Source organism: Culex pipiens, chromosome 2 (assembly GCF_016801865.2).
Source record: "Culex pipiens pallens isolate TS chromosome 2, TS_CPP_V2, whole genome shotgun sequence".
Lineage (NCBI taxonomy): Eukaryota > Metazoa > Arthropoda > Insecta > Diptera > Culicidae > Culex > Culex pipiens.
In genome coordinates this window covers 15753012-15769831 of record NC_068938.1, presented here as the reverse complement: position 1 = coordinate 15769831, position 16820 = coordinate 15753012, and the positions used below count along the sequence as shown (strand labels likewise).

The 16820-nt window shown below is 39.8% G+C and overlaps 2 protein-coding genes across 6 annotated transcripts in view; one reads left to right on the top strand and one right to left on the bottom strand.

Moving 5' to 3' along the window:
* Nucleotides 1-14546, top strand: part of LOC120426283 (rho guanine nucleotide exchange factor 7) — a 39918-nt gene extending 25372 nt beyond the window's left edge. For 3 of the 5 annotated variants that reach the window (XM_039591028.2, XM_039591029.2, XM_039591030.2), the window contains exons 2-8: nucleotides 1814-2057; nucleotides 2122-2278; nucleotides 2345-2545; nucleotides 2609-3287; nucleotides 3578-5864; nucleotides 6908-7160; nucleotides 10047-10185. In XM_039591028.2, coding sequence (XP_039446962.1) covers nucleotides 1874-2057; nucleotides 2122-2278; nucleotides 2345-2545; nucleotides 2609-3287; nucleotides 3578-5864; nucleotides 6908-7160; nucleotides 10047-10050 — 3765 coding nt within the window. In that variant the 5' untranslated portion in view covers nucleotides 1814-1873 and the 3' untranslated portion in view covers nucleotides 10051-10185. Of the gene's footprint in view, nucleotides 1-1813; nucleotides 2058-2121; nucleotides 2279-2344; nucleotides 2546-2608; nucleotides 3288-3577; nucleotides 5865-6907; nucleotides 7161-10046; nucleotides 10368-13415 lie in introns of those variants that run through there. The other 2 variants (XM_039591031.2, XM_039591032.2) reach the window with 2 other exon arrangements.
* LOC120426286 (uncharacterized) lies at nucleotides 824-1763 on the bottom strand. The gene is made up of 3 exons (XM_039591036.2): nucleotides 1191-1763; nucleotides 1031-1125; nucleotides 824-970 (listed from the first exon to the last, which is right to left on the bottom strand). Exons 1-3 carry the CDS (start codon nucleotides 1340-1342, stop codon nucleotides 843-845), a joined length of 375 nt encoding a protein of 124 aa, XP_039446970.1. The 5' UTR covers nucleotides 1343-1763; the 3' UTR covers nucleotides 824-842.
* Nucleotides 14547-16820: the final 2274 nt, after the last annotated feature.

Here is a 16820-nt window from a genome sequence, read left to right as displayed (position 1 = left end):
GTTAGTTGATAAACTAAAGAAATAAAGTGGATTGAGTTGAAAATAAATTTGACTTTTAGTATTTCCTTCAGCATTCTTAATTTGCATACACAAACACTGTAAAATAATGCATAAAATATGTATTTTTTATCATCTCTAAGATTTAAGATTTCTTTGTCGAATGCCAGACATGCGGCTTTTTTAAACTGTTTAAAAACCTTTTTAAATTTGCCGATAATTTTTTTGATGTTACACATAGCTAAATGAATTAAATAATAGCATTTGGGACCATCCATAAACCACGTGGACACTTTTTTGGGAATCTGTTACCCCCCCCCCCCCCCCCTTCGTGGACAATTGTCCATACAAAAAAAAACTTTTTTGTATGGATCGTGGACAATTGCCATACCCCCCCCCCCCCCCTAAAGTGTCCACGTGCTTTATGGATGGTCCTTTTGATGTTATTATCCCAAAAATTAAGTAAACAAATATCATAAATTCGAACCTAAGTGTTTTTATGTTTCTCTGATATTTTTAAATGGTTAAAAGCTTTCACGCATTTCGAATTTCATAAATAAAATTGACTATAACATAAATTTGATCAAGAAAATTACTGTTTTTAATTTTTGATGATGCGAAAATGACTGTGATTGCGTCATTGAACAACTTTGTTTTATTTGTTGTTGAGGAGTTGGGCAAGTTACAGGAAATAATTGTTGCAAAATTTGGTGATCGATCTATAAATATCGACATTCGCCTTGTTAAGCCGCTCTTAAATCTTCAAAATTGCAAATGCTGTTGAACCATTAAAAACCCGCAGAACGTAATAAAACACCCAATAAAATCTAGAACGATCTTATCTTTTATTGCTTTCGCTTAACACTGTCCAACGATTTTATGCTCCCAGATGCAATCAACCGCTCGAGCAGCTTCCGATCAGTCTCCGCCCGCGTGCTCTTGATGGTTTCCACGATCGGGATGATGATTGGTTCTGTAAATTTGGCCAGTTAGTTTCACACACTGCACATCAAAGCGGGTCAACTTTTCTTACTATCGGTGTGTATCACATAGTCCAGGTCGTCCCCCACCGACAAGTGGTACTTGTAGCCTTCCTTCGCGTCCGGTCCGTACTCCATGAACTGAACACTGTTGACGAGACACAACTCATTAGCACTCTTGGTTACTGGTCACTGAATGTCGGACACACAAACCTCGATCGTTGCCGAATCTCGTCCAACGTCTTCCGTATCACGTCCTGGTCGCGCTCTTCGCGTTCAACCACCAACTGTGGGGTCACCGCTTTGTGAGATGCTACGACCCCGACCAGGACGGCGAGCAGGTACAGCTTGAACGCGATCGCCATGATTCACCGTGATCAACTGAGGACCCAGCCCGACGCAACCAGACACAGCGGCGAACTTTAGTCATTGATCATCTTTTATACCACTTTCACGACCTTGCTGCATTTTAATACAGATCAAAATGTGACACAGTCTGCTCACACCAGCGGGAACAGGTTTCGCGGCGTTGATTTAAATTTGAATATGGACCGACGGTGGCGTGGACCACTTTTTGTCCTTCTTGGTGCATGGGAATCGTTACGAGCTCTTTGGGTGGTTATTATTGAGTCGAGATTTGCGATAGGTTCTTTATGTAACACTTGTTGCTTTAGGTGAATTGATCTGCAGCACTTTTTTTATCTTGCCAGCGCGATGTGGGTGAATGGAATAGGAGTGTTGACACGCTACGGTGGGGTGACCTGTTTGACTATTCCGGGTTGGGCGATGTTCTGGAAGCTTCTACAGCTCTATGCCTCTTTTCCTTTCGTTTCCAGCTTTGACCACACCACCGCCCTGCATCCCGGAGAAGGCGGAGGCCTGGCGGCGTCGTCGGCATGGACTCGGGCCAGTTTACCGTGCAGGCGCAGTACTCGTTCAAGGGGTCCAACAACGACGAGCTTTGCTTCAAGAAGGGCGACATCATCACACTGACACAGCGCGAGGATGGCGGCTGGTGGGAGGGAACGCTCGGCGAAATGACCGGCTGGTTCCCGAGCAACTACGTCAAGGAGTATGTTGGTAAGTGGGGCGATCTTGTTCAGGGGATGAGGTTCAAAGTTTTAATGGATTTTTTTACGCTTAGGACCCCTTCCCCTATCAGAGACAATCCGTCCACCGGAGGACATCCAGGCCTTCCGGTCGGTCGTCTTCCGCGATTTGCTCGAGAGTGAGCGGGCTCACGTGGCCGAGCTGCGAGGGATGATGGAGAACTTCCTGGAGCCGCTGGAGGGTAGTCAAATGTAAGTTTCTGAAAAAAATGATCAACTTTGTATCAAAACTGATAAGAATCTTTCCCCCTCGGACAGTCTCTCGCAGGACGAGTATACGCAGCTGATGTGTAACTTTGTCGAGGTGGTCGAAATGCACGAGGAGTTTCTGCAGAACCTGGAGGAGTCGAACGATCGCGTCGGGAAGGTGTTCCTCACGAAAGCGCCCACCATGAAGAAGGTTCACCAGTGCTACTGCGCGGCGCATCCGCGCGCCGTCGTCATAGTTGATAAGTACCGGTAGTTTGAGCTGCGATCCGTTATCATTCAGCTTTTCTCTGACTCTTGTGTTACCTTTTTTAGCGATGATTTAAATGCCTTTATGGAGAAGCAGGGCGCGGCCAAGCCGGGTCTGCTCGTGCTCACCACCGGTCTGTCGAAGCCGTTTCGCCGGTTGGACAAGTATTCGGCGATCCTGCAAGAGTTGGAGCGTCACATGGAGAGTTGTCACGCGGATCGCGGTGACACCCAGCGATCGATAGCCGTGTACAAGGACATTGCTTCGTCGTGTTCGGCGACGCGTCGTCAGAAGGAGTTGGAGCTGCAGATCCTGACCGGTCCCATTCGGGGCTGGCAGGGCCAGGAGTTGACCACGCTCGGGGAGATCATCCACATGGGCAGCGTGGCGGTCGGTCCCGAGCACAAGGATCGCTACTTTGTGCTGTTTCCCCAGACGCTGCTGATTCTGAGCGTGAGTCAACGGATGAGTGCATTCAAGTACGAAGGCAAGCTTCCGCTCACGGGGATCAGTGTGAACCGGCTGGAGGACACGGACCAGATCAAGAACGCGTTCGAAGTGACGGGTACGCTGATCGATCGGATTGTGGCCGTTTGTCAGGGACCGAGCGAAGCAAACAAGTGGGTTGACCTGCTCAGCGCAAAGTTGATCGCTGATGGACAGCAACAGCAGCAGCAGCCAGGCAAGGACATGAAACGGATCGTGAGCAGCTCAGCGGTCAACATTCCGCTGCCTCCGCCACATGTAAGTACCCAGCGTTGGTTTGCGGAGAGTTGTTTGTTAAGAGATTAACACCGTTAATGGTTTCGGGCTTCCCCTCGTTGAATAACTGTTGTGTCCCCCCTCCCTCGTTGTTTAAAGATGTGTCCCTCCCCCCGTAATCCAACCGGCGAACCGCCGGGACACCGTTTAACGCTCCACCTTATTTTATTCGTTTTTCTATCTCTCTGTATCTCTTTCTCCCTCGCTGAACTCCAAAAAAACACAAACACAAAAATACGAAATCAACAACCCCCTTCGAAAAAAAAAAACAGTGTAAAGAAACGCTCGACCCGCGCGGGTACTGCACGCGTGTCTCCGTATGTGCATACAGTCAGAGTCCGGGCCGGACGACGTTTCCGCCCTCGTCCTACCCGCCAACGGCTCCGTACGCCGCGCTGACCTCCTTCTTCCGGCGGCTGCTCCGTTCGGGCGGCATGTCCCGGTACATCGTGCAAGCGCTGCTCTATCCGCAGATTACGGCACGCATCGATACGGGTGCGGTGGTGTTGCGCCGGAAGCACAGGACCACGGTGCGGATGTACAGGAGGGGGGAAGAGCAGCAGCAACAGCAGCGGAATCAGCAGCAATTTGACGGAGACTCGGATGAGTATGAGGAGGAGGAGGCAGGGTCGTGTACGTCGTCGTGCTCGGCCGGATCGAATGGGAACAATTTGGAACGGCAGAACGCGGTAGATTACGGGGACGACGAGGATCCGTACGAAACGATTACGTTCTTTACCGAGGGGAGGAAGCAGGAGAGTGGTGAGGTTGCGGCCGCCGCGAGGGAGAGTACGATTTACGAGAGCTATGGCGGGCATCCGGATGAAGCGGATGAGGCGTTCTTCTACGTGCCGGGGAAACCGGTCAGTGGCAACGTTGGCAGCGAGGAGAGAAAGAGTGTCGAGAGTCACGGATCGCACATAATCGGGTCGCGAGCGATTCCTTGTCTAAAGTTGAACGACTGTGAGTCCTTTGGGAGCAACGGCGGGGTGCGGGGTGACGGGGACGCCGTAGGTTCGATCCATACGACCACGGCCCGGTTGCACCTCGGGGAGATCCGGCAGCAGTGTTCCGAGCAGTCTCAAGTATCTAGCTTTGAGCATAGAGTAGGCCACGGCCGTATGGCGTGTGAAGACTTAGTCAACTTAGATGATTCCATGAAGATCAAACATTCGCTTCAACAGAAACCGATAATCGAAGAACGGCACAGCATGCCGACCCTGTTTGTGGGGAACCGGTTCGCGAGCTCGTCGGTAACCGAGATTTTTATTCCGTCGTGGAAGGATCGCCAGGATCCGAATCCGCCTCCGCCGCCGTTCAAGCCCACAGAAGATCGCTCCAGCTTCACGACGCATCATTCCAGCACGCTCGATATTCCCGCGCCCGAAGCCCCACTGCTGTCCGTGCCGGACCACGTGACCGCGGAACTGCTGTACAACTTCCACAACAGCCACCACAGTCCGTCGCCTTCCGTCGTGCGTTCGCCCGTTACCTCCTGGTGCAAGATCCTCACGCCGCCGCAGGAGTTCGGCACCTTGTCCCGCGAGATGTCACCATTCCGTAAGCATTCACTAAATTCTGATAAAAAACTTGTGCTAAATCAAACTCATCTCAGAAAGGGAAAGGATGATGAGGAGGCGCGATCGGCGACGACTACGACTTCGGCGACATCGCCGCGAAGGTGCGTGAGCTACCAGTACGTAAACATGGGCGGCAGCAACGCTGCCAACACTAGCGCAAGTAACGCTTCCGGACAGCCGAACAAGAACAACTCCCCCGAACAAACCCACGCCAAGTGTCGCTTCTGCGATAGCAGTTGCAGTGCCGGCGGCTCCCGTTGCCACAGTCCGCGCTCGAGCGATTCAGGTATGGCCGGCAGTTGTTCGATATCCACACCCGATCCGCCTAAATTATCCGGGGATTTTCTTCTTTATGATTCAGAGCACGGAACCGACGCGGCCGGCGGCGGCCAACGCAGCCAATTACGGCACTCGCGCTCCAGCCACAATATCGGCCGGTTCGCGCCGCTGCTCCGCGACGACAGCGAGTTTAACTTTACCGACAGTGGTCAGTACGACCACCACCAGCATCACGGCGCGTTGGCACAGGCCACCACCACCGGAAGTGGCGATCCGAACCAGACCCGGAACAATACTCTGCGAAGCGAGAATTCCGAGCTGGGCGGGGCGATGATGAAGTTTGCGCGAAGTCGCAGCGAGGAGCGCGTCAGTGACGATGACGAAGTCGTCGAAGAAAAGAAGCAGTACTGTACTGGCCGGAGTAGGATCGTGGTCAATCTTACCGGAAGTGGACTGGAAAACGGCGCGAACGAGCACAAGTCGCAGACGACGATCTACCGCACCGGACTGTATGCACATTGGTGGAAGAAGGAAAAGTTGCCCATCTTTGTGGTCGGAGCGACGACGCGGCAGGGCGCGGCGGAAGAGCGAAGAAACGAGCCTCCTGGGGGTAGTTGTGGTGGTTCCGGTGACCATTTCGTTGATGGCGGTGGTGGTGGTGATGGTCGGGACGCCGTCGTTGACGTCGCACGGGGTTCAGGCAAGAGATTTGCTTTTCTGTTTCGTAGTGTTACGTTTGTGTCACATTTTTTTTTCTAGATCGTTTCGTATTTTTATTCTTTCGCTGAGTTAATTTACGAGAAAGCAAGTTTTAATTTAGTAGCTTACCGGTGCTTTTGTTTACGATTCGATTAGAGGTTTTTGTTGAAACGAAATTTTGACTAGAGATTCTCATTTTCAGGCTGACAAGCATCTTTGAAGTGTTGATTGGAGATCATCCACTGCAAATTTGCAATCTACTGTTTTGTCCGCGTCACCTCTCTTACCTCGCTCGAGACAAGACAGAGAGCAAGAGAGTAACTCTCTTTTCTCTCTCGAATGGGCTCTCTTGCTCACCGTTCTCTCAAACGTTCTGAGAGTAACTTGAATGATAATTTCTCAAACATCTGAGAAATACGAACTGGAACGGTATCCAATCAGCCTTCAAATGACGAAATAGATCATCAATTGGTTCTCTCCTAACAAAAATTGTAAATAAAGCCACCGTTTTCCGCCCCGTTGAGTTACACCAATTGGCTTACCAACATCGCGCGATTGAGTCCATCCTCATATTCGAATCTTCGTTATCATAATGATTTTGCCTTATTTCATTTGTGTTTACACTACATTTGGTTTAATTTTTTCTTTCGATTTTGCAATTACTAAAGCTGCACTGCCTGGGCCCCCATTTCGAACATCTCCACACATCAGCCAAATCAAAACAAAATTGTCACTCTTTCTACTAATTGCTGTTGAATAAAATGACCTTTTCGGAAGACAAAAAATTGTCCTAACCTAAACGTGCTTACCATCGAAACTAACTCAGCTTGCAGAACTACATCCATGCTTGCAGTAAAGTACAGAATATCAATTCTTTCGGAGAGAGGAAATTCTCTCTCTTATTTTGCAAGTACGGAAACCCCATGTTCACCCCCACCACAATCAATCCTCCGCTAACCTATCTCTGTCGCCTGTTTGTCGGTGTTTGCCGTCTCAATTCCACTGTACAATCTCACACTTCTTCCCTCGTAATGTACTCTGCAGATGTCCCCGCCCACGTCCGGCGGCAGCACCGGCAACAGCCACCCGTCACGGGGCAGCGGCTCCATCACACAGCACATGTCGCAACACAAACGCAGCCAGTCGTTCAACCACCACCTGAGCTACAACCAAGTCCAGCAGCAACAGCAGCAGCAGCACCAGTCCCAAAAACTCCTACTGTCCAATTTCGCTGCGAGCCGGATCAGCACCGAGTCGGGAAACCCGCCACCAAGCCTAAAAGGAATCAAGGAAAAAGGTAAGATTTCGGAAAGCTAAATTAAAAACTAAAAACTAAAAACTAAAAACTAAAAACTAAAAACTAAAAACTAAAAACTAAAAACTAAAAACTAAAAACTAAAAACTAAAAACTAAAAACTAAAAACTAAAAACTAAAAACTAAAAACTAAAAACTAAAACTAAAAACTAAAAACTAAAAACTAAAAACTAAAAACTAAAAACTAAAACTAAAAACTAAAAACTAAAAACTAAAAACTAAAAACTAAAAACTAAAAACTAAAAACTAAAAACTAAAAACTAAAAACTAAAAACTAAAAACTAAAAACTAAAAACTAAAAACTAAAAACTAAAAACTAAAAACTAAAAACTAAAAACTAAAAACTAAAAAACTAAAAACTAAAAACTAAAAACTAAAAACTAAAAACTAAAAACTAAAAACTAAAAACTAAAAACTAAAAACTAAAAACTAAAAACTAAAAACTAAAAACTAAAAACTAAAAACTAAAAACTAAAAACTAAAAACTAAAAACTAAAAACTAAAAACTAAAAACTAAAAACTAAAAACTAAAAACTAAAAACTAAAAACTAAAAACTAAAAACTAAAAACTAAAAACTAAAAACTAAAAACTAAAAACTAAAAACTAAAAACTAAAAACTAAAAACTAAAAACTAAAAACTAAAAACTAAAAACTAAAAACTAAAAACTAAAAACTAAAAACTAAAAACTAAAAACTAAAAACTAAAAACTAAAAACTAAAAACTAAAAACTAAAAACTAAAAACTAAAAACTAAAAACTAAAAACTAAAAACTAAAAACTAAAAAAACTAAAAACTAAAAACTAAAAACTAAAAACTAAAAACTAAAAACTAAAAAACTAAAAACTAAAAACTAAAACTAAAAACTAAAAACTAAAAACTAAAAACTAAAAACTAAAAACTAAAAAACTAAAAACTAAAAACTAAAAACTAAAAAACTAAAAACTAAAAACTAAAAACTAAAAACTAAAAACTAAAAACTAAAAACTAAAAACTAAAACTAAAAACTAAAACTAAAAACTAAAAACTAAAAACTAAAAACTAAAAACTAAAAACTAAAAACTAAAAACTAAAAACTAAAAACTAAAAACTAAAAACTAAAAACTAAAAACTAAAAACTAAAAACTAAAAACTAAAAACTAAAAACTAAAAACTAAAAACTAAAAACTAAAAACTAAAAAACTAAAAACTAAAAACTAAAAACTAAAAACTAAAAAAACTAAAAAAACTAAAAACTAAAAACTAAAAACTAAAAACTAAAAACTAAAAACTAAAAACTAAAAACTAAAAACTAAAAACTAAAAACTAAAAACTAAAAACTAAAAACTAAAAACTAAAAACTAAAAACTAAAAACTAAAAACTAAAAACTAAAAACTAAAAACTAAAAAACTAAAAAAACTAAAAACTAAAAACTAAAAACTAAAAACTAAAAACTAAAAACTAAAAACTAAAAACTAAAAACTAAAAACTAAAAACTAAAAACTAAAAAAAAAAAACTAAAAACTAAAAACTAAAAACTAAAAACTAAAACTAAAAACTAAAAACTAAAAACTAAAAACTAAAAACTAAAAACTAAAAACTAAAAACTAAAAACTAAAAACTAAAAACTAAAAACTAAAAACTAAAAACTAAAAACTAAAAACTAAAAACTAAAAACTAAAAACTAAAAACTAAAAACTAAAAACTAAAAACTAAAAACTAAAAACTAAAAACTAAAAACTAAAAACTAAAAACTAAAAACTAAAAACTAAAAACTAAAAACTAAAAACTAAAAACTAAAAACTAAAAACTAAAAACTAAAAACTAAAAACTAAAAACTAAAAACTAAAAACTAAAAACTAAAAACTAAAAACTAAAAACTAAAAACTAAAAACTAAAAACTAAAAACTAAAAACTAAAAACTAAAAACTAAAAACTAAAAACTAAAAACTAAAAACTAAAAACTAAAAACTAAAAACTAAAAACTAAAAACTAAAAACTAAAAACTAATAACTAAAAAAAAAAAACTAAAAACTAAAAACTAAAAAATAAAAAATAAAAACTAAAACTAAAAACTAAAAACTAAAAACTAAAAACTAAAAACTAAAAACTAAAAACTAAAAACTAAAAACTAAAAACTAAAAACTAAAAACTAAAAACTAAAAACTAAAAAACTAAAAACTAAAAACTAAAAACTAAAAACTAAAAAACTAAAAACTAAAAACTAAAAACTAAAAACTAAAAACTAAAAACTAAAAACTAAAAACTAAAAACTAAAAACTAAAAACTAAAAACTAAAAAATAAAAACTAAAAACTAAAAACTAAAAACTAAAAACTAAAAACTAAAAACTAAAAACTAAAAACTAAAAACTAAAAACTAAAAACTAAAAACTAAAAACTAAAAACTAAAAACTAAAAACTAAAAACTAAAAACTAAAAACTAAAAACTAAAAACTAAAAACTAAAAACTAAAAACTAAAAACTAAAAACTAAAAACTAAAAACTAAAAACTAAAAACTAAAAACTAAAAACTAAAAAACTAATACTAAAAACTAAAAACTAAAAACTAAAAACTAAAAACTAAAAACTAAAAACTAAAAACTAAAAACTAAAAACTAAAAACTAAAAACTAAAAACTAAAAACTAAAAACTAAAAACTAAAAACTAAAAACTAAAAACTAAAACTAAAAACTAAAAAACTAAAAACTAAAAACTAAAAACTAAAAACTAAAAACTAAAAACTAAAAACTAAAAACTAAAAACTAAAAACTAAAAACTAAAAACTAAAAACTAAAAACTAAAAACTAAAAACTAAAAACTAAAAACTAAAAACTAAAAACTAAAAACTAAAAACTAAAAACTCACTTCGTTTCTCCTCCCTCTTTCAGCTAATTGGAACATCACCAACCTCCGACCGGCACCTCCCCTGCGGCCCGCCCTCCTCAACGGAACCAATTCGTCCGGCTCGGGAACGGGTTCGACGGGCGGCGGTGGAGGCGCTAGCATTGTTGGCGGTGGTGGTGGTGGTGGAAGCATTGGTTCCGGTTCCGGCCTGACCGGGTCCGGCTCGGTTTATCACAGTTTGTCGCTCGGCACCGGCCAAAGCACGAAGGCCCAGCCGACGTACGAGGAGGACGCGCTCGTGCTGCGCGTCATCGAGGCGTACTGCGCGGCCTACCAGAGTAACGCGCGCAACACGATGCACTCGGGTAAGTGGAATGAGTTTTTTTCACTTTTTTCAATAAACTTTTTTCATTAGTGACATTATGTGTACCTTTATGTTACTACTCACACGTTCATGTTACCCTTTGCAATTATGAATGATACATGTTTTTTGCATTGTTTTTTTAACTGGATAAATAAGAAAAGAGAAAAAAACATTTTTTATAGTCTGCTCATTTCTGAAACACGTTGCTTAAGCATTATTATTTTGCTTTCTTTTCAATTTCCATGCTAAACCCAAATTCAAAAGTTTATTTCAACCTGTTATTATGTTATTACTACGCTAGACCTTATACTTTATTTACCAAACCTGTTTCGAAAATTGTTTATAAAAAATCTTATCTTATTAAATCTTATATTTGAACAGACACAAATTTGCATGTTTTTGTGGCGTTTTCTACACGAATCCCGTCCTCATATTTTTTTAGTGCTCCGGCAGGGAATGTTTTTTTTACTTATTACCGGCATTCGTTAATTTTTGGAATGGCGAACAAAACATTGCAAACTGAGGATTGAACCAATTTCTTCAAATTTAGTAATCCTACCCAATACCACCAAGTAATCCAACGCTTGATAAATTGAAAATGGCAGTGCACAAACATAATGTGTTGTATAATAAAAAAAACCGTCATACCCTGCTGAAAACAATGTTTAATTATAAATGCAGACGGTTGTTTGATAAAAAAATAAAGAAAGGAAGAGTGAACGGAATTTAATAGCATTATAAAATGATTAATTATGTCGAAAACAATATCTTTAATTCTTTAGAAAGGATGCACACACCCCCATTTTTATGTTGTCGCGTAATTTTAAAATTTCAAAATTTCGAAATTTAACAATCACAGGTAATATTTGGTCTGGAAGTGCGATTTTGCCAAACAAATTTATGTAAATTTTTATGACGCCATCTCAAACCCTTTGCTGAAGGTAATGAAAAAGGATCAGGGGAATATACCCATTTTGGACGCACTATGCTGAGCGATTTACTCGAATCAAAGAGTCCTGATTGCTCAAAAAAGACTCATTCACTCGCGTGCACAAATCGAAAGCGACGCAAAACTGCTCTGATGAATTTCTTCCATTTGTCACCTCCACACCAATCGCTACTGAATACTCTCTCTTTTACTCTCCCTCTCAATCCAATCGGGTAGTACAGCGAATGACTCAGAGATACCGATGGCTATGTCGCTCAAAGCTGACTCAAACTAGTCTGCGATCGGCTTTGTTTTGATCGTAAATTTAACTGCTTTAAATCAAGGTTATCAAAAATATTTTGCAATTTTGGTGTACACACAATATTAAAGACACATTTGAAATCAATATCCACAATGAAAAATTAAAATTTACGGCAAACTGTGGTAGTGCAGCCCAAGTGAGAGCCGCGCTGGTTTTCTGTTAGATTCTCCCCTCTCTGAGCATGAGCATATTCGTTTGTGACTCTGGTCAACGGACAGAGTAGGCAAAGAAATTCACGAAGTTTTTGTATCACTTGAAAGACTACAAGAAAAGCTTTCACATGAAGGTAAAAGCGAATTATTATGCTGAGTTATCAATTTAGTCCCGCCCGTGTGGATCAATCGGACCGCGCACTGGACTCACAATCCGGAGGTCGCTGGTTTGAATCCCGCAGCGGGTGCTCTAAAATTCTTTGTGTAAATATGGGTATTCGGCGCCGTCGCTCCGTGCCATACTTTCATACACTTAGGAGCCCAGGGCGGCGAAGTCCTTGTAGATAAAAAAGGAAGACACTAGTGGTTGGTACTAGCAATGGTGGCCGACAGCTATAATTTTCTATGATGTTTTGAACATTGGCCAATCTGTAAACTGTTCCGAATATGTGGGATGACTGTACGGAAAAAAAGTTTAGAAAAAGAGGAACGCAAAAAGTATTTTTCAATTAAAACTTTTTTTTTGTAAAACCGCTATAACAAACCCCATACTTTTGTAGATCCTTTTTTGTAACTGTTTGCTGTACAACATTGTAGAACATTATTTTACTATAAAAAATAACCCTGCAAAATTATAAAAAAATCAAGAATTTCTAAAATTATTATGTTTGTTCTAAATGAATCAATGACCCTACTGGGTTATTGCAGATTCGAAAAGTACACAGTAAAAATATCATGGTGATATTACATATGGGAAGGGTACATCTTTTATGTCAGGAAAAATGTGTAATTTTACAACTTTTTTGGTGTAATGTCACTTTGTCAGTTTAAATTTAACCTTCCAAAATTACACATTTTTTCACTGTGTACATTTAATTTACCATCTAATAATTGAAAATAATGTAAATTACTACGTTCAACCATGGATTTTCTGTTTATTAGAAGATCTTCAAATTGTTCCGATGTTTTTTGGATGACTGTACTATTTTTTTAAGTATATATATATAGGTTCATTATTTATTAGAAATAGTTAAAGAATTAAACATAGGTTAATTATAGCGAGAGTTCGTGCTTTTTGTCGCTTCTATTCCTGTCAATGTTATTCATTCGCAAGCATCTGTTACGATCACGTCGTGTTTCAATGTTACTAATAATTTGCTCTGCGACTTCCCAGTTTCATGTACATAACAATTTGAAAACCCCCAATTGCGAAATCTTGAGCACTCCAGTCGAAACGAAAATAAATCCAAAAAGTGTGTTCGTTCATATGTTAATTTAGTGTTACCGCTGCCGCCAATGCAATGCTGTTGTAGCTGCTGCTTTGCTCCTGTTATGTGTTTTTTTTTCGTTGCTGCCACTGCCACTGCTGTGCTGTGTTATAATTTAACGGTTCGTTTTTGTTTTGCATCCCCATTTTAAGAGAGTTACGGCATTTGCTCACATCTCCACCCACATCACAAACATTCAGACTCACACTCACATGCTAGACAGAAAAACCGCCGAAATTTGCGTATCCGCCCCCTCCTCAACCCGTTCCGTGCGTACGAAAATATCTCTGTTTCTTTTTCTTCCTTTTCTTTCTCTTGCCGCATTTCAATTTTCCTCGGGGAAAAATGTTTCAAAAACGAATCGAACCGAACCAAAAAGCACTCCAACCGTGGGCTCCGGTTCTGCCGATCCGCGGCGGCAAGCTGAAGACGAGTCGATACTTTTCCTCGTCGAACCCGCAGCTTCCGTTCACGTGTTCGACGCTGTCGTCCTACTTGACGAATCCGGCCGCCGGAAACAAGCACAGCGGGAACAGCCACAATACGGCGTCGACCAACAGTATCAACACGTCGCACATTTGGCGCGAGGCGAGCCCGAACAACTTTAACATGTACTCGGCGTCGATCTGTTCGCTGAATTCCTCAGCGGCGGCGGCGGCCGCGGCCAATTGTCGTCCTGGGCCGGCGAGTCGCTACTCGGTGGGCGGTTACGGGAGTACCGAGTGGCGATCCCACTCGGAGGAGAAACCTGGTGCCGTTGCGCCAAGAACTGCGACGACGACGACCCTGCTGCAGCCCTTTTCCAGCCCGATCGCGCGATCCGGATCGAACTACGACAACATCTTCATGAACAACAACACCAACACGCCCCTCCTGTCGCGGGTCTCCAAGCAGCAAACGGTCTGGATGAACGCCAACCAGGTCATGAACTACCGACAGCGATCCACTAGTCGAGAGATGGAGCAACCTTTCCCACGGAGAGAATCTCCACCTCCCCCAGCGCCGGAAGGCCCACCGATCCAACTGCCCCAGCAGTCCTCGACAACCCCGCTCCTGTACGACCGGCGCCTCAACCGGTCGTTTGAAACGGCCCAAGGACTTGGCCGCACCAGCAAAGTGTCCCACATGCGCCGGTCGACGCCCCAACTCAACGGAGACGACGACCCCGAGGAGGACCCGTTGAGGGACGACGCGTCGCGTAATTCTGTGTCGTGCTGCAACAAACTGCTCGCGTTCTACTGGCAGCATCGATAAAGGCGGTAGAGGTCGTAGTCGGTATAGATCTGTACCTAGCTCTGCTTTCTGTGTAATTGATGGTTTCAAGGGTGATGGAGAGATGACGGTCAGATGATTGACGAAACGCCAAGGAGAAAGAACTGGAAGAGAAGAGCTTTGCTTGATGGGATTGTATGACAATATTTGTACTGTACGTTTGAGCTGGTTCACGCAGAAAATTTAATTATTCTTTAAAAATTCTGAAACATTTGTCGGTCACAAAAAAGGTCAGAGTTTATAAAAATCTATATTGAATGCAAAATACTTGGATGGCAAGAATAACTTATTTTAAATTATCTGATACTTTCAACATCTCGGAAGGGGTACATATTTTATGTCAGAAAAATGTGTAATTTTTCCACTTTCTGGTGTAATGACACTTTTTTAGTCTAAATTGAGGTAAAATTACATCATAAATTACACCTCACAAATTCACACATTCTTACAACAACAACTTATTTCTATGGAACTTTTTAGAGTTAAAGGCAAGGGAAATGAGTCTTTAATGGTATTTGTCATGCTACTATTATTCAACTATAGTGTTACATGCAGACGCCACCTTTGTTTTAAATTTTATTTGAATTGCTAGGATTTTTTTATTGTATGGCCCCAGCGATGGAAGAATCTTCATCGAAAGAAAATCTTTTGATTCTCATCAAGAGAAAAAAAAACCGAAGAGAGCATGACTCTCCTCTCTCACGCACGAAAGATCGGCGGAACACCGATTTCACTACTTCATTTGCAGTTGTAACTGTTACGTCCAAAAATGTCCTGTCACTATTCGTAAATGAATAATGTTTGTAAACAAAATAAATTAATTTGAGTGGTGCTAACAGTGAGATTCACAAAAAATCTTCAACCATTTATTTCCAAAATTTTCAGAGGCGACTTTCTTTTGCGTGATTCGCCTCCTCTTTTATTCCATCCTTGAAAGTTTACAAAAAGAAAATTAAATTTCTGCGTGAACTAGCATCTATTTGCCAGCCATTGTTTTGCCGTAAAAAACGCGTTAATTTTTCCTAGTCAAATCCGCTAATCATTTTCAATAGAAGAACCGTGTTGTGTAAATCGTACAATCATACAACAAACTCATGTAAAAAAGCACGAGAAAACACACAATACCAAAACTCTCGTCTTGCGCAGAACAAATAGCTCGTACTAATAATGAAATTAATTGTTAACAAATTTGCATTCAAACAATAAGTGAGCTAAATAAAACTAGGAAAAAAAACAAACTAATTGGAGTCGTCCTAAAAACAACAACTGATATTCTTTTTGTAGCAAGGCATATAGCAAAAAAAAAATCTAGTCAACAAATAAAACCAACTAACTTTGGATAATCAAAATTTTTGCGGACTGGCACAAACGAAGCCAGCTCCGCGGCATACGAAGATAATAATAATAATTAACACGCAGTTGTATAATAGTTATGTGAGTGATTGTCGTCGTCGAAGAAAAATAACGAACAGTTTGTGATATTAGTTAAACTAATGTTCATTTTAAATTGCCACTCACCCCAAAAACCACACACACACACACTCAACTGATTTCCACCATCATTGTTTTTTTTTGTCTTTAGGACGTTTGCGAGCAGATTTCAGAATGAATTAGTGTAAAAGCAACCAACACATGTGTCAAACATTAACGTAGCCAGTAAGTTGATATGAATTCGATATTTATACACATTATATGAAATTTTACACGCGAAAGGTGAATAAGAGCCCAAGGCTCGACCTAACTTACATATTAAAATTCTTATAATCTTTTCACTAATATAAACAAAAAACTAAAACAATTTTTAACTTAATTTCATACCTACAAATCATACAAAAATCAAAACAAATAAAAAAAACCAAAAAAACATAAATTACACACAAAATAACAACTAACCACTATATTCTTACACCAATCATATTCAAAACACCACCACTACCCCACTCCAAATACCAACCACAAACATAACCCCTCTATCAAATATCTCTCTATTCACCTCCTCCTCTACCAATCTAAACATTTATATCAATACCCCCTCTCAAATCCCCCAACTTCCCAACCCCCACAAACTAACTCTAAAATCTAAATTATAAATAAAATATATCTAAAAAACAATACACATAAATATCAACCCATCCTACCCCCACTCTTCTGTTTAAATATTTGCTATTAAACTTATTTAGACATCTTTAAAATTTTTATTAGCCCCCCCCCCATTATAATAGGTTCAATATTTAATTTATTTTTTCTCGCTCTACTGCTACCTAAACCCCATCAGAGATATACTTGCACAAAGTGTATATGAGAACATAAAAAACACAAATATTTCACACGCTCTCTCTATATCTACCTCCCCCAATGAAAATTGTAACTCTCTCACAGTACTTAGGAACAAAATTATCACCAAAAAAACACCACCACACTCACTCTCTCACTCCTTATCAACCCCCCAAATGATTTGATGGATGATATTTATTGGAGTTGTTATAATAGATACAAACCTAAAACCCAATAC

Bases quoted from the DNA above. Each gene is read 5' to 3' on its own strand.
- LOC120426286 (XM_039591036.2), bottom strand. From the start codon at position 1,342: ATGGCGATCGCGTTCAAGCTGTACCTGCTCGCCGTCCTGGTCGGGGTC. The intron at 1,126-1,190 runs GTTTGTGTGTCC...TCTCGTCAACAG, and splicing joins GAGATTCGGCAACGATCGAG to TGTTCAGTTCATGGAGTACG. The intron at 971-1,030 runs GTAAGAAAAGTT...CCAAATTTACAG, and splicing joins CTATGTGATACACACCGATA to AACCAATCATCATCCCGATC.